At 43.5% G+C, this 25984-nt stretch overlaps 1 protein-coding gene across 1 annotated transcript in view; it reads right to left on the minus strand.

The window, feature by feature from the left end:
* Positions 1–15159: 15159 nt before the first annotated feature.
* Positions 15160–25984, minus strand: part of mecp2 (methyl CpG binding protein 2) — a 28653-nt gene continuing 17828 nt past the window's right edge. Inside the window, exons 5-6 of the mRNA XM_061693600.1 lie at positions 21100–21236; positions 15160–20976 (exon numbers count right to left, since the gene is read on the minus strand). Of these exons, the coding sequence (XP_061549584.1) occupies positions 19108–20976; positions 21100–21236 (2006 nt within the window). The 3' untranslated portion in view covers positions 15160–19107. The remainder of the gene's footprint in view (positions 20977–21099; positions 21237–25984) is intronic.

Genomic DNA, 25984 nt, shown 5'->3' on the forward strand with positions numbered 1-25984 from the left:
CGCCCCATGAAAACCATATACAGTAAATATATTATTTCATACACAAATAAATAATAAAAAAAAAAAATTATATATATATATATATATATATATATATATATATATATATTATTTCATACACAACTGTCCTGGCAATTGATTGTTACAAATATTGTGAACAACGAATTGAATTTGAAATTAGATATAAATATAAAAGTACAAATATTAAGTATAAAACGGTTGTTCACTTTATGTTAAGAAGTTATCTGTTAAAAGAATGCTTGTACATCTGTTAAAAACAAAGAAAATTTGTATTAAAAAAAACAAATCTATTTAGCAAGATACATGATGTAGACATGCGGCACGGTGGCCAACTGGTTAGAGCGTCAGCCTCACATTTCTGAGGACCCGAGTTCAATCCCCGGCCCCGTCTGTGTGGAGTTTGCATGTTCTCCTCGTGCCTGCGTGGGTTTTCTCTGGGCTCTCCGGTTTCCTCCCACATCCCAAAAACATGCATGAATTGGAGACTCTAAATTGCCCGTAGGCATGACTGTGATTGCGAATGGTTGTTTGTTCCTATGTGCCCTGCGATTGGCTGGCAACTGGTTCAGGGTGTACCCCGCCTCCTGCCCGATGACAGCTGGGATAGGCTCCAGCACCCCCGCGACCCTAGTGAGGAGAAGCGGCTCAGAAAATGGATGGATGGATGATGTAGACACAATTTATCTGCTTTAGTGGGCAACATAAAGCTTGATCTGGCCCCCGGGCCTTGAGTTTGACACATGCGCTCAAGTGGTATGTGTAAGTCACTCAATTAAATGTTCTAACTGTGCATAAAATTACAGTGGCTTGAACTTTTTTTTTCTCAACCTAGTACACTACTTTTGTTAAGTACAGTTCAGTTGTATTTAACTATTAAGTATATTTGTATTTAAACTTTAACCAGTGACTGACCAATGGCCTTGTAGGTTGGTCGTGTCAGTATGTGCTTCAAAATGTCCTTGTTGAAAAAAAAAAAAAAAAAAGGCTGAATAGAATCTGAGGGCTACTGATCCTTGTGATTGCCTACTGTGTTGAGCCGGGGGTCGGAATGGGAGTGGGGACAAAATGCCTGGCCACCTCATTTGTGGGAGACCACAGGATTTGCCGATTCTTCGAGCGCCATGTGGTTACCTCCTGCTCCTCTCTGTCGTCGTCCTCCTCCTCCTCGCCGTCCTCCTCTTCTGAGCTGCAAAGTTGCAAGGTAAAGACCTCATCGGCGGTGTCCTCTGAGGTCTCTGAAGAGCATTCAGGGAGAAAAGTTTCCTCCTCTGAGTCTTCTTGCAGTAGAGCTTGACGTTCATCTTCTACCAATAACGTTCGCTCCATGGCTCTTGGTGTGAAAGTGAGCTCACCAAACTGATAAGCTTTTAGTGGACCTGAAAGGCCTCAACCGATAGGAGGGGATAAATTCAAACTGACCAATAAGTGTTAAAAGTCAAACATCAATAACAACAACAATTTATTAATTTGGGGCAGAGCCTCCTTTGATCTAGGCATGCTCAGGCACAGGCAGGTGCACAAAGCCAGCATCTGTGATGGTATAGGGCTGTGTTAGTACCAATGGCATGGGTACACACATACACATCTGTGAAGGCACCATGAATGCTGGAAGCTACATACAGGTTTTGGGGAAACATATGCTGCCATCCAAGCAACGTCTTTTTCATGGACGCCCCTGCTCATTTCAGCAAGACAATGTCAAACCACATTCTGCACGTGTTACAACAGCGTCGCTTCGTAGTAACAGAGTGCGGGTACAAGACTGGCCTGCCTTCAGTCCAGACCTGTCTCACCATGGAAAATGTGTGGCGCATTATGAAGTGTAAAATACGACAACGGAGACCCCGCACTGTTGAACAGCTGAAGCTGTAAATCAAGCAAGAATGGGAACGAATTCCACCGACAAAGCTTCAACAATTAGTGTCCTTAGTTCCCAAACGTTTATTGATTCTTAAAAGAAAACGTGATGTAACACAGTGGTAAACATCACCCTGTCCCAGCTTTTTTGGAACGTGTTGCAGCCATAAAATTCTAAGTTAATGATTATTTGCTAAAAACAATAAAGTGTATCTGTTTGAACATTAAATTTCTTTGTAGTGTATTCAATTAAATATAGGTTGAACATGATTTGCAAATCGTTGCATTCTGTTTTTATTTATGTTTAACACGTCCCAACTTCATTGGAATTGTGGTTGTATAAAAAAGAGACGTGGTGCCCTTTACGAGACAAAATAGCTTGATGATAACGTTAAGCGTCAAATCACGCTAAACCGGAAGCAACGCAGGCGTCGCTGCTTCGACGAATTTATTTCTTAAATTAATTGTGTTTTATCCAAACGACAATATACGCTACAAAGGGAATACATCATATTATATTAATCCTATATAAAAATACTTCACATAAACAGGGAAGTGATTCAAAACAGTGGGATTATTTTTTTCAGTTGAGCTCAGCTGCGCCAAAGGACAAATGCAGCGTACTATCACTCATTCTGAATTTCCTGCGAATGACCAATGAGAAACCAGCGTCAGGCAGCACCGCGCAGGCATGGGAGGGACTAACTTGAACCGAATGTACTGATGAACAGAAAGTGAACTAAATGTACTGTCAGCCATAAGTGATTTGTTCGTTGAACTTATTCGTTCGCGATCCGCCAAGGAGCGACGTACTAGTACGTATGCAGTGAACTGTCCTGCCATGAGTGACTCAGACGGAGGTTCACTGTGGACTACTACGATGAGTGATTCGTTCGTGCAAGGAACGACATATTATGCCATGAACGTACTCATGAGTGATTTTAACCGTTCGTCCTCACGGGATAGCTTTCGCTAGCATCCGTTTCTCCAAGCTAATGGCTAATGTTGATTCAGTCAAGCACATGAAAACAAGCACACATTTAAAATAAATGTAAATTTATAATAAATGTATATATGTACACATACTGTACATATCATCCCCTCTGTGTCTCTAATGTGCTTATTAAATATTTGTGTTTAATAATAATAATAATACATTAAATTTATTTAGCGCTTCTCAAGACACTCAAAGACGCTTTACACTGATCAGCTGACAGTTACAGTAAGGTGGGTGAGCAGGAATCCCGGGTGCTGGTGTCAGCAACAATGTCCACCGCGGTGGAATGCCGGCCGTCAAGAGCCTGTGTGGACATAAGGGGACGCGGAAGGATCCAAGATGGCGCCTACTTGTGTGGTCGCCTCGGTTATGTGCTCTCAAGTATTGTTTTTGTTTTTTTTGTTCGTCTTTGGAGACATTACATGACTCACTTACACAAGGGGAGACTTGCTAACCATCAAGGAGGCTACTCCAGACTTTCTTTCACCAACATTCGCAAATCCGCTCAGTTTTGTCCCTGAGTTACTCACCGGAGTGGCGTCCGCGGTCTTCGGTGCATGGAGGCAGAGGCGGCGCCACAGAGGGAAGCGAGCTGACATCCAGGTGAAACGCCGCAAGCGAAGATACAGATTGGCGTTCCCGTCGATCCACCTCGCGAATGTACGCTCCCTACCCAACAAAATGGACGAGCTTCATCTCCTGATAAAGACCAGTAAAGACTTCGGACGTTCCGCCGCCATGTGCTTTACGGAGACCTGGCTTTGCGACACTGTACCCGATGGCACCGTCATGCTTCCCGGCTTCCATCTTCACCGAGCAGACCGCGACATGGAATCATCGGGGAAAACAAAAGGCGGCGGGATATGCTTCTATATCAATGAAAAATGGTGTACGGACATCACGGAGCTCAGCACACACTGCAGTCTGCATTTGGAGTCAGTTTTTGAACTGTAAACCATTCTACTCGCCGCGCGAGTTCGCATCATTCATACTGGCTGGCGCCTATATTACGCCTCAAGCTAACACGAACGCCGCACTGCAAACGCTCGCCGAACAAGTCAACGAAATTGAAAGAAAACACCCGGACTCACCCCTTATTATTCTCGGGGACTTTAACAAAGCTAAACTCAACCACGAACTCCCTAAATACAAGCAGCACATCGACTCTCCTACCAGGGAAATAATACTTTCGACCACTGCTACACTACAGTAAAAAAACGCATACCGTGCTATACCTCGTGCAGCCCTGGGCTCGTCTGATCACTGCTTAATTCACTTAATACCGACGTACAGGCAAGAACTTAAATGCGCGAAGCCTACAGTGAAAACAGTAAAAAGTGGACCAATGAAGCCAAGATGGAACTTCAAAGCTGTTTAGACTGCACAGACTGGAGTGTCTTTGAAAATTCAGCTGGCAGCCTGGATGAATATACGGACACTGTCACATCCTATATCAGTTTCTGTGAAGAGGTTTGTGTATCAACAAAGTCATTTTGCACTTTCAACAACAACAAGCCGTGGTTCACTGCCAAACTTAAGCAGCTTCGCCAAGCTAAGGAGGACGCATATCAGAGCGGGGACAGGGCCCTGTATAATCGAGCTAGAAACCAGCTGACTAAAGAAATTAACATTGCAAAGAGGAACTATGCAGCAAAATTGGAAAAACAGTTTAGCGCTAACGAATCTAAATCAGTCTGGCATGCATTCCAATCGCTGACTAATTACAAGCGATGATCCCCCCAAGATGAGAACAATAGCATACTAGCCAACGACTTAAATACCTTCTACTGCAGATTTGAAAAGGACATTCGTTGAAAGTGCGAAATGACTTATATTCATCCAGGCTACCAGCTGAATTTTCAAAGACACTCCAGTCTGTGCAGTCTAAACAGCTTTGAAGTTCCATCTTTGCTTCATTGGTCCACTTTTTCACAATTTTCACTGTAGGCTTCGTGCATTTAAGTTCTTGCCTGTATGTCGGTATTAATTGAATTAAGCATTGATCAGACGAGCCCAGCGCGGCACGAGGTATAGCAGGGTATGCATTTTTTAGCGTAGTATAGCAGTGGTCTAAAATGTTATTTTCCCTGGTAGGACAGTCGTTGTGCTGCTTGTATTTAGGGAGTTTGTGGTTGAGTTTAGCTTTGTTAAAGTGCAGTTTGAAGCTTGGGTGGCGCAACTGGGATAATAGTATTCATCACAACTGTAATGAAAATATTCCAACTTTCTCCGCTTGTTTTAAATATCGGTCTTAGCACTTGGCTGACATGGCTTTACACCTGGGTTACAGAAACAAAACACGAAAATGAGTTTGATTGCACTCAATCAAACTCATTTTGATTGATTGCACTTTTATTCGAGAGCTCTCGATTTACCGGTCTACCCTCACCTATGGTCACGAGCTGTGGGTCGTGACCGAAAGAACAATATCCTGGATACAAGCAGCCGAAATGTGTTTCCTCCGCAGGGTGTCCGGGCTCTCCTTTAGAGATAGGGTGAGAAGCTCGGTCATCCGGGAGGATCCCAGAGTAGAGCCACTGCTCCTTCACATCGAGAGGAGCCAGATGAGGTGGCTGGGGCATCTGATTCGGATGCCTAACGGACGCCTCCCTGGTGAGGTGTTCCGGGCACGTTCCAACGGGAGGAGACCCCGGGGACGACGCAGGACACGCTGGAGAGACTGCATCCTTCGGCTGGCCTGGGAATGCCTCGGGATCCCCCCGGAAGAGATGGATGAAGTGGCTGGGGAGAGGGAAGTCTGGGCATCCTTGCTAAAGGTACTGCCCCCGCGACCCGAACACGGATAAGCGGTAGAAAATGGATGGATGGATGGATGGATGGACTTTTATTTCCTTCATTAAAATGTCTTGCGATAATCCCCATATCACCCATTTTTTTCCAATTACCCTCTATCGCCATTCGACTCACACTGACCACTCACTTTCCACTGTCCCACTTCATTCTGGATGCTCTTTCCCTTTGAGAGAGAGACAAGGCACACGGTGCCACCCAAACTTCAAAGAAGGAACTGCAGGGCACTGATCATGGCAGAAAAAAGCGGAACTGAGCAATTGAGGGAGAAGATCCTTGGTGAGAGAGGCAAAGAAGAACCCAAAGATCATTGTGGCTGAGCTCCAGAGATGCAGTCGGGAGATGGGAGAAAGTTCTAGAAGGTCAACCATCACTGCAGCCTTCAACCAGTCGGCGCTTTATGGCAGAGTGGCGCGACGGAAGCCTCTCCTAAGTGCAAGACACACTAAAGCCTGCATGGAAAAAAAAAAAACACCTGAAGGACTCTCTGGTCTGATGAGACCAAGATAGAAATTTTTGGCCTTAATTCGAAGCGGTATGTGTGGAGAAAACCAGGCACTGCTCATCACCTGTCCAATACAGTCCCAACAGTGAAGCATGGTGCTGGCAGCATCATGCTGTGTTTTTTTTTTCAGCTGCAGGGACAGGGCGACTGGTTGCAATCGAAGGAAAAACGAATGCGGCCAAGTACATGTACAGTGATATCCTGGGCGAAAACCTTCTCCAGAGTGCTCAGACTGGGCCGAAGGTTCACCTTCCCAAAAGACAATGACCCTAAGCACACAGCTAAAATAACGAAGGAGTGTCTCCAGAACAACTCTGTGACTGTTCTTGAATGGCCCAGCCAGAGCCCTGACTGAAACACAATTGAGCATCTCTGGAGAGACATGAAAATGTCTGCCCACCAACGTTCACCATCCAACCTGACAGAACTGGAGAGGATCTGCAAGGAGGAATGGCAGTGGACCCCAAATCCAGGTGTGAAAAACTTGTTGCATCTTTCCCAAAAAGACTCATGGCTGTGTTAGCGCAAAAGGGTGCTTCCACTAAATACTGAGCAAAGGGTCTGAGTACTTATGGCTGTGTGATATTTCAGTTTTTCTTTTTCATTAAATCTGCAAAATAGTCAACAATTCCATTGTTTGTCTGTCAATATGGGGTGCTGTGTACACATTATCCATCCATTTTCTATTCCGCTTATCCTCACTAGAGTCGCAGGCGTGCTATCTTCGGGCGAGCGGCAGGGTACACCCTAAACTGGTCGCCAACCAATCGCAAAAACAACCATTCTCACTCACATTCACACCTACGGGCAATTTTAAGTCTTCAATCAACCTACCACTGAAGCAAGATTTCATTCCTCTCCTAAAAAAAGTGCAATGTTTGGATGATGTGGTTTCTATAAGTGGACCTCTCCTACTTGTATGATTTGCCGATGAACGTTTCTCTCGGCTAAGTCAATTAAACAAGTGGCTCAAAGAAGTGTATACTGCACTAACTGTGAGTTTCATTGACAATTTCTGCATTTTTTTGGGAGCGCATACATCTTTACAAGGCAGATGGTTTCTGTCTAAATAGACAAGGGGTTACGTTATTGGCTGCCAACATTTTTTTTACTGTGTACGTCATTCAGCGGCCCCAAAAGAAAACACTGGCCTTGGTGACACGGCTGAAGGACAACAAGAGATTCGGTGACACGAGGCGCAGACGGATTCATCAGCGTCATTCAAACAATCGGAGGAGCGAATGACAAATGAGATGAGCCAGCACGTTGAATCTCCCACACCCCTCCTTGCCCCATTGGAACAAAGCCCAACCCAAAACTCACTCTCTACTAGCCTAAATTCTCTGTTAGGTGTGACGGACAGGATGAAGACTATTGTCAATATTGGAATCCAACGCACACCAAGCCAAGATCTTCCTCCCATCCCCCCTCTCCTGAAACCACCGTCCACTAAGATGCGAAGGGCCCCTCCTCCACCCATGAAGAACCTAATCTACCTTGTCTTTTCCAGAATAAGTCAGACCCGTATGGAGATCAGGCATTTTTTATCCCTGTAATTACAATGGACAGAAAGTTGGTCAGAGAAATATGGCACAAAAAATGTAGAACTACAAACTTAGTGAGGATAAAATGTGAATCTATCAAACCATTGTCTCCAGTTATCTCTGCGAGACTAGCTCTTTTCAATATCAGGTCACTGGGTAATAAATCAATGTTGATTAATGATATCATTACAACCTATGATCTGAACTTTTTGTTACGAAATGAAACATGGTTAACAGAAAGTACCTGTAATACCATTTTAAATGAGGCAACATCATTTGATTGAAGACTCTAATTTGCCATTAGGTGTGAATGTGTGCGCGAATGGTTGTTTGTTTCTATGTGCCCTGCGATTGGCTGGCGACCAGTTCAGGGTGTACCCTGCCTCTCGCCCGAAGATAGCTGGGATAGGCTCCAGCACGCCCGCGACCCTCGCGAGGATAAAGCGGTACAGAAAATGGATATAAAATAAAGACATTGAAAGCTTGAAATACCAGTTTAGATCCAGTAGGTGTCGGTATTGAGCAACATCAGCCTCATTTGCTTAAAGCGGCTGTGGCTCAGTCGGTAGAGCGGGTCTTCCAGTGACCGAAGGATCACTGCTTCAAATCCCGCCTCCGACTGTCCCCATTTCGAAGTGCCCTTGGGCAAGACACTGAAATGTAATTTTCTCCCAGTGGCCTTGGGAGCGCCTTGCATGGCAGCAGCCACCCATTGGTGTATGAATGTGTGCGCGAGTGGTTGAATGTGAGGCTTTGTAAAGCACTTTGGGCACTGTGATGGTGTAAATAAAGCGCGATATAAGAGGAGTGCATTTACCATTTAAAATACTCTGAACTAATTAGGGCCACAGGAACCCTATGCTAACAGGAACTCCTGCTACCAAGAACTCAAGGTTCCTGGGCTGGTTGGTGGAAAAGCCCCCAATGTTTTGGACAATATGTAACACACCATATTGGCATTGAAGCCTTTAATAATTTGGTACTATTATTAGATATGATATAAATATTAATAGATATAAATGATACAGATATTTGTAGATATAAATAAGACCTTTTTTAAGTCAGGTTTTTTTGGGAGTAGGACAGATCTGAGGACCCATCCACTATTCAGGGTTCTTTCGGATGGCAAGCTAACTCATGGGCAATTGAGAAGAAAGAATAATACACCAGTGAACTTCCATGGTTTCCTAAGGGCCCCAACGAATTGAGTCTTCACAAGACCCAACTATCTTTTTTGTTGTGCGCACATGTTTTTATTTTAGTTTATTATTTTTCATACAACTGTTGTATTTCCTCTGTTGTAACAACACACGTGTTGATAGCCAATTGCTGAATTGTTTTGGTATCATTATTGTTACTCAATTTACATGGTTATAATAATCCATTTCTTCTTACAACTAGCCATCATTAGCCCAATTAAATTTATTAATTGTTAGTATACAGTTAATTATATTGCTAAGTGGTTACATTTCTATATACATTAAATATGCTTTGAAGATAAGTGCTGAAAACGTGGAAAGACTGAGAACAATATATGACTTAATTTTTTGATATGGCTTAAAACACTCACTTTTTAAATTTTCCTGATTTTCGGAGTGGGTCTAAAAACTAGCTCAGTGACGTCACGCCACTATGTGTGTGTATGTGTGTGTGTGTGTGTGTGTGTGTGTATGTATGTATGTATGTATGTATATATATATATATATATATATATATATATATATATATATATATATATATATATATATATATATGTATAGTGGCACGGTGGACGACTGGTTAGAGCATCGGCCTCACAGTTCTGAGGAGTGGGGTTCAATCAACGGCCTCACAGTTCTGAGGAGTGGGGTTCAATCCCCGGCCCCGCCTGTGTGGAGTTTGCATGTTCTCCCCGTGCCTGCGTGGGTTTTCGCCGGGCACTCCGGTTTCCTCCCACATCCCAAAAACATGCATGGTAGGTTGATTGACAACTCTAAATTGCCCGTAGGTGTGACTGTGAGTGCAAATGGTTGTTTGTTTCTATGTGCCCTACGATTGGCTGGCAACCAGTTCAGGGTGTACCCCGCCTCCTGCCCGATGACAGCTGGGATAGGCTCCAGCATGTCCGCGACCCTAGTGAGGAGAAGCGGCTCAGAAAATGGATGGATGGATATATATATAACCATCCATCCATGGATATATATATATATATATATATATATATACGTGAGGCTGACGCTCTAACCAGTCATCCAACGTGCCGCCTATGTGTGTGTGTGTGTGTGTGTGTGTGTGTGTGTGTATATATATATATATAGAGAGAGAGAGAGAGAGAGAGAGAGAGAGAGAGAGAGAGAGAGAGAGAGAGAGAGAGAGAGAGAGAGTGAGAGAGTGAGAGTCACTGATGGTGTAGTGGTACACTCGCCTGACTTTGGTGCAGGCAGCGTGGGTTTAGTTCCCACTCAGTGACGGTGTGAATGTGAGTGCGAATGGTTGTCCGTGTCTCTGTGTGCCCTGCGACTGACTGGCGACCAGTTCAGGGTGTAGTCCGCCTTTCGCCCGAAGTCAGCTGGGATAGGCTCCAGCGTCCCGTGACCCTAACCAGGATAAGCGGTGTTGAAAATGGATGGATGGATATATATATACATACATACATACATACACACACACACACGCACACGCTAAGCGCCCTCATTCCATGCAGTGGCCATTCAGTGGAATTGCACTTCCTTGTTCATAAATAACTTCACCCAGTTCTACCAGTATAGCGTGCAATTGGCCATGAAATATGTGAAAATTTTAAGGGGGTCTGAATACCTTCCGTATGCACTGTATGACTTTAAATTCATCCATCACTTATCCTCACTAGGGTTGCGGGCTGCTGGAGCCTATCCCAGCTATCTTCTGGCAGGAGGCGGGGTACACCCTGAACCGGTCGCCAGCCAATCGCAGGACGACTTTAAATTCCCTCTCCAAAACTTTTTTTGTTTGTGCTACCTCAGCGTTTCCATTTATTTGCTTTAGTTTTTTAGTGCCAACTCCCTCAAATGGGTCTTCCCTTTTCCCTCCCGCTCCGTCATTCTCACACCTAACCTTCATACTTTCATCATCACTGCTGTCATTTACTTCACAATCTCCCCACTCTGACCCATTTACAGCACAGCTGTGCCTACCCGCCAATTCATCCACAGACCCATTTAAATTCAAGTTCCTCCCAGTGTCCACGGAGAATCCTGGTCTTCTATTCAGGGCCTGAAAGTTCATGTAAGGAACCTTGATCTTTTTCCTCGTCGCTATCGAACTACCAAACATTTTGCCACGACACAGATGTCAAGCGTAAACCATTTCACAGACACATTTTCAACCTGTTATGCATACAACAGTAGAAACATTCTGATGGAAGGGCACCTATAAAGAAATGCTTATGGAATATAAAAAGACAAATTCCAATGAAGTCGACACGTTGTGTCAAACGTAAATAAAAACTAAATGCTATAATTTGCAATTTTTTCCAACCTATATTCAATTGAATACACTACAAAGACAAGATATTTCACATTCGAACTGATAAACTTGGCTTTTTGCAAATATTCACTCATTTTGAATTTGAGGTCTGCAAATCATTCCAAAAAAGCTTGGACAGGGGCATATTTACTTTATTTATGTCAGAGGTAAAAAGCATTTTGTCTTTTTATACAAAGCCATGACTGTATCTGCTGTTGCTGCTGTACACGCCTTGGCCTCTCGCAGGCAGTGTGGTGCGATGTATGCATGGAGCAGCATATTACAGTAAGCTAAAACAAAAGTAGAAGAAGAAAGTGGCAACAAAACTAACTCGTTTTTCAGATTAGGAACAATATATGCCCGTGAGTATTGTTATATTGTCGGTCTGTATGTGTTACTTTGGCGTTTGTGTATAAATATTCGTTATTTGTAGGTAAATCCCTCCCGTGATCTAATGTTCATGTTCGCTAGCCCGTCAATATGGTTTTCCATTGACTGATAGCCATAAGCTGGCGATTTCTAAAATGATGTGTCTTGTATTTAAATCCATCCATCCATTTTCTTCCTCTTGGGTCAGGTCGCGGGTGTAGTAGCTTTAGCAGGGAAGCCCAGACTTCCCTCTCCCCAGCCACTTCACCCAGCTCTTCTGGGGGGATCCTGAGGCGTTGCCATATCAGCCGGGAGATATAGTCTCTTCAGCGTGTCCTGGTTCGTCCCCGGGCTCTCCTCCCGGTGGGATGTCCTCGGAAAACATCACCAGGGAGGCGTCCAGGAGGCATCCTAATCAGATGCCCGAGCCACCTCATCTGGCTTCTCTCAATGCAGAGGAGCAGCGGCTCAACTCTGAGCCCCTTCCGGATGACCGAGCTTCTCACCCTATCTCTAAGGGAGAGCCCTGCGGAGGAATCTCATTTCGGCCGCTTGTAGCCGGAATCTTGTTCTTTCGGTCTCGACTATTTTAATATACAATCTGAGTAATTATTTTTGCTGTGCGTTTAATTTCACAGTATACTCCAACTGGGGTGTCCATAAACAGCTTAAACAATGCTCAGGGAAGGCAGAAAAACATGCGTCACAGGCTTGCTACAACCAATACAGGGTGCGTTTAGAACGGAGAAACTTGCATGAACAGCCTGCGCCGCTTCATATGAATATTTTTTCTTGAATTATAACATTTTTATCATCGTTAGAAGCCAAAATCGAAATCTCAATTCATGGCCGAGCCCTAGTACAGGGGATCCTCCCGGTTAGTATCCCAAGGTTACGAATGGCGTGCGGCGTAATAATTGCCACGCAGCACAGGAAGGCACGTTCTTTTTCAGACAAATATTTGCTGTAGTTATGACGCCACTACTGCCATAGATTAAGATGAGTTCCCACTTTTATACACATTAGTCACCGCCATGGGAACAGATAGGAACTTTGAAAAAACAAACATTTGAGGACCCCCTGTAGTGTATGTGCACATCTCCATTTGTCCCGTGGCATCATCAGTGACTTTTGTAATGGCACAAAAGAGTTGTCAAAAGTGTTAGTTGTCAAACGTTTTGAAACAGTGGACCTTAGGTCAAAGAATGAGGATGTAATAACTTTTGAGGGATGATATGATCCACTGTGTGATTGAAGAAACTGAAACTGGATGCCAGTCTTCATCATCGTCCCAAGTAAAAGTACAAGTATGTTATTCATAACAGTAAATAACTAGTAGAACTTAGTCACCTTGTAGATTATTACTTGAATGAAAGTCTTAAAAAAAATATATATTTTCTGTACTGAAGTATCAAGTCATTTTATAATATTAAACGTAGCCATAATGGAACTAAAAGTATTCCCCAAAAATGTTCATGGTTAGAATTTGTATTTTATTTTTGATTTTTTAAGTTCAGTGGTGTTCAGTAGCTAAAAGATCTGCGTGTTGGCTAATGAGCGACGTTAGTCTGGTAATCACACAACGCTGGTGCCTTCTGGCCTCAAGACAGACAGACAGAGCCCGACACACTACTGGTGCGTCGGATAGAAAGACTTTCGGATTACCTGCGTCTCATTTTCATGACCCTCCCCCTGCCAATCACAGGAAGCAGCAGGCTGTCCGCTTCAGGCACGTGAACAAACAATTTCTTCAGATTTTATAAAATACAACCCCAATTCCAATGAAGTTGGGACATTGTGTTAAACATAAATAAAAACAGAATACAATGATTTGCAAATCATGTTCAACCTATATTTAATTGAATACACTACAAAGACAAAATATTTAATGTTCAAACTGATAAAAATGTATTGTTTTTAGCAAATAATCATTAACTTAGAATTTTATGGCTGTAACACGTTCAAAAAAAGCTGGGACATGTGGCAAAAAAGACTGAGAAAGTTAAGGAATGCTCATCAAACACCTGTTTGGAACATCCCACAGGTGAACAAGCTAATTGGGAACAGGTGCGTGCCATGATTGGGTATAAAAGGAGCTTCCCTGAATTGCTCAGTCATTCACAAGCAAAGATGGGGCGAGGTTCACCTCCTTGTGAACAAGTGCGTGAGAAAATAGTCAAACAGTTTAAGGACATTGTTCCTCAACGTACAATTGCAAGGAATTTGGGGATTTCATCATCTGCGGTCCATAATACCATCAAAAGGTTCAGAGAATCTGGAGAAATCACTGCATGTAAGCAGCAAGGCCGAAAACCAACATTGAATGCCCGTGACCTTCGATCCCTGAGGTGGCACTGCATCGAAAACCGACATCAATGTGTAAAGGATATCACCACATGGGCTCAGGAACACACACCAAGGTCAGTAAATACAGTTTGGCGCTACATCCGTAAGTGCAACTTGAAACTCTACAATGCAAAGCAAAAGCCATTTATCAACAACACCCAGAAACGCCGCCGGCTTCTCTGGGCCCGAGCTCATCTAAGAAGGACTGATGCAAAGTGGAAAAGTGTTCTGTGGTCCGACGAGTATTTTAAATTGCTTTTAGAAATTGTGGACGTCGTGTCCTCCGGGCCAAAAAGGAAAAGAAACATCCGGACTGTTATGGACGCAAAGTTCAATAGCCAGCATCTGTGACGGTATGGGGCTGTTAGTGCCAATGGCATGGGTAACTTACACATCTGTGAAGGCACCATTATTGCTGAAAGGTACATACAGGTTTTGGAGAAACATACGCTGCCATCCAAGCAACGTCTTTTTCATGGACTCCCTTGCTTATTTCAGCAAGACAATGCCAAACCACATTCTGCACGTGTTACAACAGCGTGGCTTCGTAGTAAAAGAGTGCGGGTACTAGACTGGCCTGCCTGCAGTCCAGACATGTCTCCCATTGAAAATGTGTGGCGCATTATGAAGCGTAAAATACGACAACGGAGACCCCGGACTGTTGAACAGCTGAAGCTGTACATCAAGCAAGAATGGGAAAGAATTCCACTTAAAAAGCTTCAACAATTAGTGTCCTCAGTTCCCAAACGTTTATTGAATGTTGTTAAAAGAAAAGGTAATCTAACAGTGGTAAACATGACCTTGTCCCAGCTTTTTTGGAACGTGTTGCAGCCATAAAATTCTAAGTTAAGGATTATTTGCTAAAAACAATAAAGTTGATCAGTTTGAACATTAAATATCTTGTTTTTGTAGTGTATTCAATTAAATATAGGTTGAACATGATTTGGAAATCATTGTATTGTTTTTATTTATGTTTAACACAACGTCCCAACTTCATTGGATTTGGGGTTGCAGTAACAAGTAAGATGGTTATGGGAAATGTATCTGAGTAAAAGCATCTAGCATTTATCTAGTAAATGTAGTCGAGTGAAAGTTGCCAGATATACATAATGAAGTACAGCTATATGAGAGTTCTACTTGAGGACAGTAACTACAGTAAATTTGTACTGTTACAAGACTGGTTGGTTGTGTGTGTGTGTGTGTGTTTTGACGAGACAAGGACGCTGTAGGGGGACAACAAACTCTTTTAATAAGAAAAAAAACTAAGAACCCAGTAAAAACTAGTGAGTCTACAGTGACAGTGTATTAAGTTGTAAGCAGAGTATTATTATTCAGCAGCTATGAGGTCACCACACATCACTACTAAGTCTAGGAACAACATGGCTGCTGGCTGACATGGTGGCTTCCGGCAAGACGCGCGAGGTTATAGGCACTAGACTCTGGAACATGCAATATGGCGGCTGCTTACTGTGGTCCTGTTCGGTCTGACATCGGCCAGCTAAGGGGCTTGCGGAAACCAAATGCCGCAAACGCAGAGGTGAGCTTGGGTCAACGTCAGGTGACCTGCAATCCAGCGAGAAGATTCTCCAGCGAAGTGCACTTTTCCTACGTCGCCACCTCCTAGCTGTCAGGAGATCAGAACGCCAAAAGGGAAATGTACAAATACTGCATTCCAATTGTGAGGTTGAGAACATGTTTGGATGTTTGACTTGTTTGACATCATTCATGAGCAGCTGATGCAATTTCTTTCACTTGCGGTACCATCAACAAATTGGGGAAAATCTGAGACTGGCCACTGATAAAAGACCCGACATTTACTTGTCAGGTCGAAGGCTTCATCACATGCCTAACGTCAAGTGTCACGTCAGTCCATTACATGCATGGCGACAGACCACAACAATGTACAGTCCTGTGAAACAGTATTAGCCCCGTTTTCAAATTCTTATATTTTTTGCATACATTAGTTTCCCCACTTTAAGATCATCAAACAAATGTAAATATCAGAGAAATATAACCCAAATGAACTTAAAATGCTGTTTTTAAATGGTAATTTCATTTATTAAGGAAAAAAAAAAACTATTCAAAGTTACCTGGCCCTGTGTGAAAAGGTAAAGGCCCCCTAAATCTAATAACTGGTTGGGCCATCCTCAACTGCAACAACTGAAATCAAGCATGTTCTCATACTGGCAATGAGTCTATCACATCTCTGTGGAGCTAGTTTGGCCCACTCTTCCTTGCAGGATTGTTTGAATTCAAGTCTGGACTTTGACTTGGCCACTCCAAAACTCCAAAACCATTTGTAATATTATTATTATTTTTTTGGGGGGCCATTCAGAAGTTGATTTGCTGGTGTGTTTTGGATCGTTATCCTGCTGCAGAACCCAAGTGCGCTTTCATCTTGAGGCCATTAACTGATGGCTGAACATTCTCCTTCTGAATTTTCTGTCAAAGAGCAGAATTCACGGTTCCATCAATCACAGCAAGTTGTCCAGGTCCTGAAGGAGCATGGCAGCCCAAGACCATCACACTACCACCACCATGTTTGACTGTAGGTATGATGTTCTTTTTCTGAAATGCTGTGCTACATTTACGCCAGATGTAACAAGATACACACCTTCCAAAAACCTCAACTTTCATTTTGTCACTCCATGTAACATTCTCCCAAAAGTCTTGGTAATTATTCAGGTTATTTTTTGTTTTTCCAAAAATAAGACGAGCCTTTGTTCTTTTTCGTCAGCAATGGGTTTTCACCTTGGAACAGTGCCATGGATGCCATTTTTGCCCAGTCTCTTCCTTATTGTTGTGTCATGAACTCTGACCTTAACTGAGGCAAGGGAGGCCTGCAGTTTTTTAGAAGTTGTCCTGAGTTCCATTGTGGCCTCCTGGATGAGTCATTGCTGTTCTCTTGGGGTAATCTTTGCAGGCCGGTCACTCCTGGGAAGGTTCACCACTGTTCTATGTTTCCTCCATGTGAGGATACTGGCTCTTCCTATGGTCAGCTGGAATCCATAAGCTTTAGAAATGGCTTTTGTAACAATTTCCAGACTGATAGATGTCAATTACTTTTTTTTATTGACTCTTCTGGAATTTCTTTGGCTCCTGCCATTTTGTTGTAGCTTTTTTAGATCTTTTGTCCAACTTGATTTTGTTGGGACAGATTCTGTTTAAGTGATTTCTTGATTGAACAGGTCTGGAGGTAATCAGGCTTGGGTGTGATCAGCGTAAATTAACCAAAATTGTGATTAGCCACAATTCATTATTTAACAAGGGAGTGAGGAGGGGCAATTACTTTTTCACACAGAGGCGGGTGACTTTGAATTATTATAATTTTTTTTGCTTAATAAATGAAATAATTTAAAAACATTTTAAGTTCACCTCAGTTATATTTGTCTGATATGTACATTTGTTTGATGATCTTAAACATTAAAGTGGTGAAACGATGCAAAATATAAGAATTTGAGAAGGAGGCCAATATTTCTATATATACTTTCATGGCACTGTATACTGTCAGACATCTAGAGTTTCTCAACCATTCCAATTCAGAAGTGGACTAGCACTTAGACTAAAACTCTTGTAAATTTGTAAAAATTTAAGAAAGACAAACCATTTTTTCCGAGTACTGTACTGTTCTGTACTGTATGTTCTCCAAACTGCAAATGTATCAAGGAAACTGGACTGTTCTTGTTTGTTGAAGACGTTTAATCCAAAAGGCTTCTTCAGTTTTAAATTTCCGGTGTGGAGTCCCTCTATTTACGCCTCGGTCTGTGAGTTCCCTGGTGTTGTCAACAATTGGGCGTTGGTTGTTGCTGCCCAGTGTGGTTTGTGAAACAACCATCCTGCATAGCAGTGAGTCGTTCACTCATCTTGCGGCAAAACAGCTCGTTAGGGCCACTCTTCCTGTTGAACGAGGCGATCTTTGGGGCAAGAGACGTCATGTACTTAATGTGTTTCAAATAAAACTGTCTCCTGTGGTCTGACCAATGACAAAACATCTAATATATCCTAACAGGATACAAAGACGAGAGTGTGAGTGAAAAAATATGGGAAAAGCTCTTAGCGCTGTTACTAGTTTATCATCGCAAGACATTAGGAAGACAAAACATCACAGAAACACCTGTAGCCACTTTTACTGTCGGAAGGGTCTGTGAGTGAAAGTTCTGGCTAACCGCCCCCCACCCCCAGATCTACAAGCAAACACTGTGATGTGTGCACATTAAGTAATCAGTAGATATCCCGCTTCAATCATCCAACCGTGTTCAGAATGGTTAAGTTGTAGAATTCACAACTTCCCATAACAGGCGTTTAGCTCCTGTGGCAAAACGGTATGATGGACCTCTACTTCCGAACCTTCCAGCGAATGTTCCAGAACACTCAAGACAAAGATGACTCCAATAGTAATCATTAGCTTGCTTTCCCATTGGGACCAGAATCAAGGTGAAGAGATTTTGCTTTGACAGAATACATACTTCCTCTGGAAACACAACCAAGATGGAAGAACGACTCATGTCTAATCGAACATGAGAGTCTGTTTGAATGTCAGTCCGAAAGATTCCGGTACTCGTCAGCGCATTCAAGAAATTCAAGTGTTTGGACTAAGTGTAGAACTGTTGGCTACTCGTCTGGGGCACTGGAAGAGGAGAGAAGTCAAGTAAATTGGGAGTTTTTGAATATGTGACTTAACTAAAAGGAGTGTCAGTCAGCAGCACAGTCACATGCTTGGGAGTGTGAGTTAATTACAAACCTTAAAGCTGTAGAGATGAAACAAACTATTAAAATACAAAATAAAATAAACATTTTATATCCCGGAAGCGACATTTTGTTGGAGATAATCTGTCCTTAGCCGTTTGTTATTAGTTCCAAACTGCTCCCCCTTACCCCACCCGAATGAGCGGGACGCAACAGCTGCCTTTTGATGATGTACACACACACACACACACACACACACACGCACATATACACTTTAAATCTATATTTTCCTTTTTTTCCCTAAAAAAATGACACCATCTGTCCTTCTCCTCAGTCATTGTCAGTGCTAGCTCGGCGCTCAGATCGTTGACAAAAAGAGAAACGTTATTCCGTGGAGCAACAGTGCACAAAGATGGAGGAAGAGCCCTCACTGGTACCACCTCAGTCCACAATAATGGAGCAATCCACTTCCTCACCGCGCCCACTGATCAGCTGACCCTTTCGCTGACAGCAGTCCGAGACTCGACCGTTTCCTCTCGGCTGGGACAGGGAACTGCAGATGGGGGGACCATGTCTCTGAGCTCCCTGCCCTCCCCCCCCACCTCTGAATCCACTCGTAGCCGAGCTCGGCCTTCCACCCCAGACACGAGACCGACACAATCTTCCGTCCCTGCTCTTCCGGGAGGATCGGCTCGCATTGAGCTGGGAGGCTTCGCGGTGCTGTTTGAACCCCCAATTGTGTCTTTGCTTTCTGAAACAAGTCCTGCTTCAACTTGTACTTCGGTTCTGGGCCTCCCCTCCACGCTGCGAGTGGTGGGTGTGGTGCTGAGGTCTTGAGGCTGCTCGCTCTGTTGAGCTGAGGCCAGGTTGGGTCTACTGGCCATGCGGAGAGATAGTTGTTGTAGTGGGGGTTGTTGCGGGTGGGGCCTGGGCGGCTGTGGTAGAATTTGTTGAAAATGTAGTGGTGCTCGGGCCTGCGGGGGTTGTGGTCTGCTTTGAATGTGAAGCTGGTGTTCCAAAGGAGGGCTTATCTGGATAGGGGGCTGTGATCTAAACTGAGTCTGTGTGGGGGGACTGTACAAGAACTGGGTTTGGGCAGGGGTCCTGGGCTGGTGTTGTAGATGGGGTTGGGCCGTGGTGCAGGGCTGTATTTGCGGCTCAGCTGCGTGGTGGGTCCTGGTCAGAGCTTGGGATTGAGGACGTGGTTGAGTCTGAAAGGGGGGTCTGGTTTGAGTTTGAGGTTGGAGTGTTACTGGGGACTGGGTTTGCTCATGAAGATTGCTTGTCTGGGGCTGTTGAACCTGCGAGACCTGCAGGTGTGACAGAGGTGGAGCATGCTGAACTGTAAGCCGAGTTTTGTGTTGGACTGAGGGTGGTGTTTTTAAAGGGCTTGGCTGAGGGGGTGGATGTCTGATGGGAGAAGACTGAGTAATTGTAAGTTGAGACGGGGCTTTGCTCTGACCTTGATATGGGGTCTGGAGGGCCTGCAGGGGACAGGGTTGAGGCGAGGAGTGTGACAGGGGTGGTGGTTTGGGGACAGCGGACTGGGATTCAGTGTATAGCTCTGTTTTAAGTTTGGACTCACTGGAGTGTCCAGATGCTGAGTGAGGATGATCCAAAAGAGAGCTTTGATGGTGGCGATGATGATGGCGATGATGGTGGTGATGATGATGATGGTGTTTGTGTGGGGATCGCTCCTTCCTTTTATGGCTTTTGGAAGGACTTGTGTTACTGCTTCGACTCCTTCCTCCTCTTCCTGCCTTTTCTTCAACATCTTCAGTCACTTCCTCCTCTTGACTTCCTGCTGCTCCACTCTTCTCCTTGTGCTTCCTTCCTTTGTGTGTCTTATGTCCATGTGAGTGACTTTCTTGGGAAGCAAAAAACTGCCTCTGAGATTGGTACTGGCTCCCCTCCAAAGAGGCAAGGTGAACCTGGGAAGTTTCTGTTGGCTCCTTTGGACCAGCCTCCCCCTCGGAGGGTGCCATTTTACCAGGCTCTGTGGTGCTAGATCCTGGAGTCGGAACAGTCTCTCTCTCCTCAATTGTCTCTCTTGTTTTGCGTTTTTTGATTGGTAGGGCTGTTTCCTGGACGCCAGGTTTGCTGGAAGACTCCTTGGTGGCTCTGCGCTTGGCCTCAGCGGCCATGATGGCGGCGGCGGCGTAGCCCCCTGCTACTGACATACTGGAGGTTGATGCTGACAAGGAAGATGCCGTTGCAGCTGTGGCTGCTGCTGAAGCTGAGGCTGGTTTCCTGCCACGTTTTTTGGGTGTGGTCTTCAAAGGGGCAGGAAGAGCCTGTTCTGATTTCCTCTTCCTGCCTGGACGGGACTTGATTGACGGCAGGGCAGGAGATGACACCTAAAAGGAAATCACCATGCCCACACATAACACAATTTATTTTAAAGAACACATTCCAACGCTACATGCTATTAATTTACTCATATGATGCTCAGCATTCCTGAGAACGCGACACCGTCGCACCTTTGAAGTGGTGGGTGTGGTCTCGCTGGTGGACTCCACCTTGCTGCGTGGCATCTTGACCAACAGTTTCCCAGGAGATTTCTCAACCACGCGCTTCATGGCCACACCCTCTGTAGCCTGACGCATCTTTCCACTGCCTAAATGCAGAGCACACACATGCCTTCACCAACTAGACTTCAAAAACGCAAAATCGCACATAGTGAATTTATCGTATTTCTAGTGAAAACAACTTTATTTATTTAAGACTGTTTTGACTTTTCAGGAACACAAAAAGCCTTGTTTTAAGAGCTTATTGGAAGAATCTTAACACAACACTTAATACTACTTCCACATTTTTTCACTCGGGACAAATGACTTGGTTTTTAATATTCTTTTACTCTAATTTGATTATACTGATTGGACTTGATGAGGAAAGCCACACACCTGTCTATATAAGACCTCACTGCTCAGAGTGCATGTCAGAGCAAATGAGAATCATGAGGTCAAAGGAACTGCCTGAAAAGCTCAGAGACAGAATTGTGATAAGGCACAGATCTGGCCAAGGTTACAAAAAAAATTCTTCACTTAAGGTTCAAAAGAGCACAGTGGCCTCCATAATCCTTAAATGGAAGACCATAACCCTTCCTAGAGCTGGCCATCTGGCCAAACTGAGCAATCGGGGGAGAAGAGCCTTGGTGTGAGAGGTAAAGAAGAACCCAACGATCACTGTGGCTGAGCTCCAGAGATGCAGTCGGGAGATGGGAGAAAGTCAACCATCACTGCAGCCGTCTACCAGTCGGGGCTTTATGGCAGAGTGGCGCGACGGAAGCCTCTCCTCAGTGCAAGACACATGAAAGCCTGCATGGAATTTGCTAACAAACACCAGGGTCTTCATACTTATGGGTGTGTGATATTTCAGCTTTTCTTTTTTAATAAATCTACAAAAATTTCAAGAAGAGTCTAAATTGCCTGTAGGTGTGAATGTAAGTCTGAATGGTTGTTTGTTTCTATGTGCCCTGTGATTGGCTGGCGACCAGTTCAGGGTCACCCGAAGACAGCTGGGATAGGCTCCAGCACGCCCGCGACCCTAGTGAGGATAAGCGGTATGGAAAATGGATGGATGGGCTGCAATATAAAAGAGAATGAAAAATGTTAGGGGGTCTGAATATTTTCTGTACCCACTGTATATACTTGTTATTTCTGATAACCTCCTAATTAGTTTTTCTAATTAAGTCTGACCAGTATTATTGGCAATACTAAAGTTTGCTTGTTCTTTAGATGTATGTATTACTGTGCCACACCCTCGTGTTTAGTTTTAACACTATAGCTTTACAGTGGTATTTTCTACCTCCCATGTGACCATTGCCACATCAGCCGGCTTTCAAAACATACTGAAACCTAGAGAGGTCATGTGGCTAGATAACACGTTCACTCCTGGTGCAGGATTATAAAATAAATAGTTAAGACACAACAAAAGCTGCACCGGGCGAATAAACACATAAACTGTATTAACATTCCCATTATTATTACTATTTATGGTATGAGGGGATTAACTGACATATAACAACATTTTAACACCTATACAACGGCGCTAGTCACGCTGAGAAATCTGATAGCGACCCGCCATGTTTTTACAATGACGTCATTGTTGACGTCATAGTAAATGTCATTATGGCGGCCTGCTGTCAGAGGATTTCCCAACGTGTCTAGCGCCGTTGTATACTTGTTAAAATGCTGTTTTAAATCAGTTAGCCCCCTAATCCCATAAATAGTTGTAATAATATGACTGTTGATTGAGTTTATGTGTCTTTATTCCCCCTTTACAGCTTTTTGTTGTGTCTTAACTTTTTCTTGCTGATTAATTTGTTTTTCTTCTGCCAAATACATTAGAAGCAACGACAGCGATATTTTTACACCGGCGGGACTGTAATTGTTTTGTAGATACAGTCAGTTGTTGCCATATTTTAATATTTTTTGATACCCCCTCAACATTACATGGGTAAGGCCTGCTTATTAGCATAAGCCTACTATTAGAAATAAGACGATCAACAAGATATCTCCCTTTTCCACTGAAGACTATCACAAACTGTTAAAGAAGATGGCAGTCCTGGAAAGGAAAATCCACCGTCTTGAAGTGTATGTGGATGTAAACGGACAGTCGGGAATGAAACCACTCTGCTGATGTCTCAAAATGGTTAGCAGAGGCATGCTCACAGAGAGCCACTTTTGACCAACAGAGAGGACGGACGGATGTGGACTGTGGAAACGGTAAAGGATCATCCAGCAGTTCTCCCTGGAATTTACTGGGAGCAAAGCCTAAAGATATGGGACAGCGTCCAAAAGAGAGGACAGAACACTAGCAGATTACCGACAAATCCGGATGGCCTGCGTTGCGTGCTTCTTCAAACCCGAGGGAGCGGCTGTGGACGGTCCCTACAGCGAAAAAAGAGGATGCAAGTCAATGCAAAACATTGACTTCAGACTTACAACTTCATTGAGCCACTTTTAGAAGACCCTGGCCAAGATTGCTCATCCACTACCACCACTCACAGGTATGAAATTACAACCCCAATTCCAATGAAGTTGAGACGTTGTGTTAAACATAAATAAAAACAGAATACAATGATTTGCAAATCATGTTCAACCTATATTTAATTGAATACACTACAAAGACAAGATATTTAATGTTCAAACTGATTAACTTTATTGTTTTTAGCAAATAATCATTAACATAGAATTTTATGGCTGCAACACATTCCAAAAAAGCTGGGACAGGGTCATTACCTTTTCTTTTAACAACATTCAATAAACTTTTGGGAACTGAGGACACTAATTGTTGAAGCGTTGTAGGTGGAATTCTTTCCCATTCTTGCTTGATGTACAGCTTCAGCTGTTCTACAGCGTCTACGGGGTCTTCTGTTGTCATATTTTACGCTTCATAATGCGCCACACATTTTCAATGGGAGACAGGTCTGGACTGCAGGCAGGCCAGTCTAGTACCCGCACTCTTACTACGAAGCCACGCTGTTGTCACACGTACAGAATGTGGTTTGGCATCGTCTTGCTGAAATAAACAGGGGCGTCCATAAAAAGACGTTGCTTGGATGGCAGCATACGTTTCTCCAAAACCTGTATGTACTTTTCAGTATTAATGGTGCCCTCACAGATGTGTAAGTTACCCATTCCATTGGCACTAACACAGCCCCATACCATCACAGATGCTGGCTTTTGAACTTTGCGTCCATAACAGTCCGGATGGTTCTTTTCCTCTTTGGCCCGGAGGACACGACGTCCATAATTTCCAAAAACAATTTGAAATGTGGACTTGTCGGACCACAGAACACTTTTCCACATTGCATCAGTCCATCTTAGATGAGCTCGGGCTGAGAGAAGCCAGCGGCGTTTCTGGGTGTTGTTAATAAATGGCTTTTGCTTTGCATTGTAGAGTTTCAAGTTGCACTTACGGATGTAGCGCCGAACTGTATTGACTGACATTGGTTTTCTGAAGTGTTCCTGAGCCCATGTGGTGATATCCTTTACACATTGATGTCAGTTTTTGAGGGATCGAAGGTCACAGGCATTCAATGTTGGTTTTCTGCCTTGCCACTTACATGCAGTGATTTCTCCAGATTCTCTGAACCTTTTGTAGATATTATGGACCGTAGATGATGAAATCCCTAAATGCCTTGCAATTTTACGTTGAGGAACATTGTCAAACTGTTCGACTATTTTCTCACGCACTCGTTCACAAAGAGGTGAACCTCGCCCCATCTTTGCTTGTGAATGACTGAGCAATTCAGGGAAGCTCCTTTTATACCCAATCATGGCACCCACCTGTTCCCAATTAGCCTGTTCACCATTCCTCAACTTTCTCAGTCTTTTCGGCCACCTGTCCCAGCTTTTTTGGAACGTGTTGCAGCCATAAAATTCCAAGTTAAAGATTATTTGCTAAAAACAATAACGTTTATCAGTTTTAACATTAAAAATATTGTCTTTGTAGTGTATTCAATTAAATATAGGTTGAAAATGATTTGCAAATCATTGTATTCTTTTTTTTTATTTACGTTTAACGCAACGTCCCAACTTCATTGGAATAGGGGTTGTAAATCATACAAGAAAAAAATTGCACCCCAAATGTTAATAGTTGGTGATGGAGCTGTCAAGAATGTGAAACGTTTTTGCAGCGAGAAGAACTCCAAGTAGTGTGTTTTACCAACGATATGGTGTCTGATATCTCCCAAAAATAAATAAATAAATACAATAAAATAAATCAAGGGGATCACTCATGAGCACTCAACTGTGAAATCTGTCATTATACATACAGGGGCCCTGGATGTTGTCAAGCAGCAATCAGAGGTACTGAAAGAATATTTAATTGATCTCCCAACGAAAGTGCAATGTTTGGATGCTGAGGTTTTCATAAGTGGACCTCTCCCAATGGTAGAATCTGGAGATGAAAATTTCAGCAGGCTCAGTCAATTAAATAAGTGGCTCAAAAGAGTGTATACTGCACTATCCATGAGTTTCATTGACAATTTCTGCATTTTTTGGGAGCACAGACATCTTTACAAGGCAGACGGCTTGATGGAAAAATGTAAATAAGTTATCATGTGTTGTGCTTTTCTGCTTGCTTCTACTTAGAGAAATGTTTTATCACTGCAAAGCTTTCTCCCACAGGATGAGTTGTATGTGCTTGCAGGTGCAAGGACAAATTTGAGAGGAGTCTTTCTGTGTCCTGATAAGAAGTATATAATTCTTCTACTGTCTCAACCACAACAAAGAATGTTATGTCATGATCACATGAGTTGCAACAAGCATGTATGCCCCCACCTTTTTATTGTTGAAACTCATATGTAACAAGGGAACTGCCCTAAAGAAATAAAAAGAGAGGGTACGGACAGAGTGG

Source organism: Phycodurus eques, chromosome 1 (genome assembly GCF_024500275.1).
Source record: "Phycodurus eques isolate BA_2022a chromosome 1, UOR_Pequ_1.1, whole genome shotgun sequence".
Taxonomy (NCBI): Eukaryota; Metazoa; Chordata; class Actinopteri; order Syngnathiformes; family Syngnathidae; genus Phycodurus; species Phycodurus eques.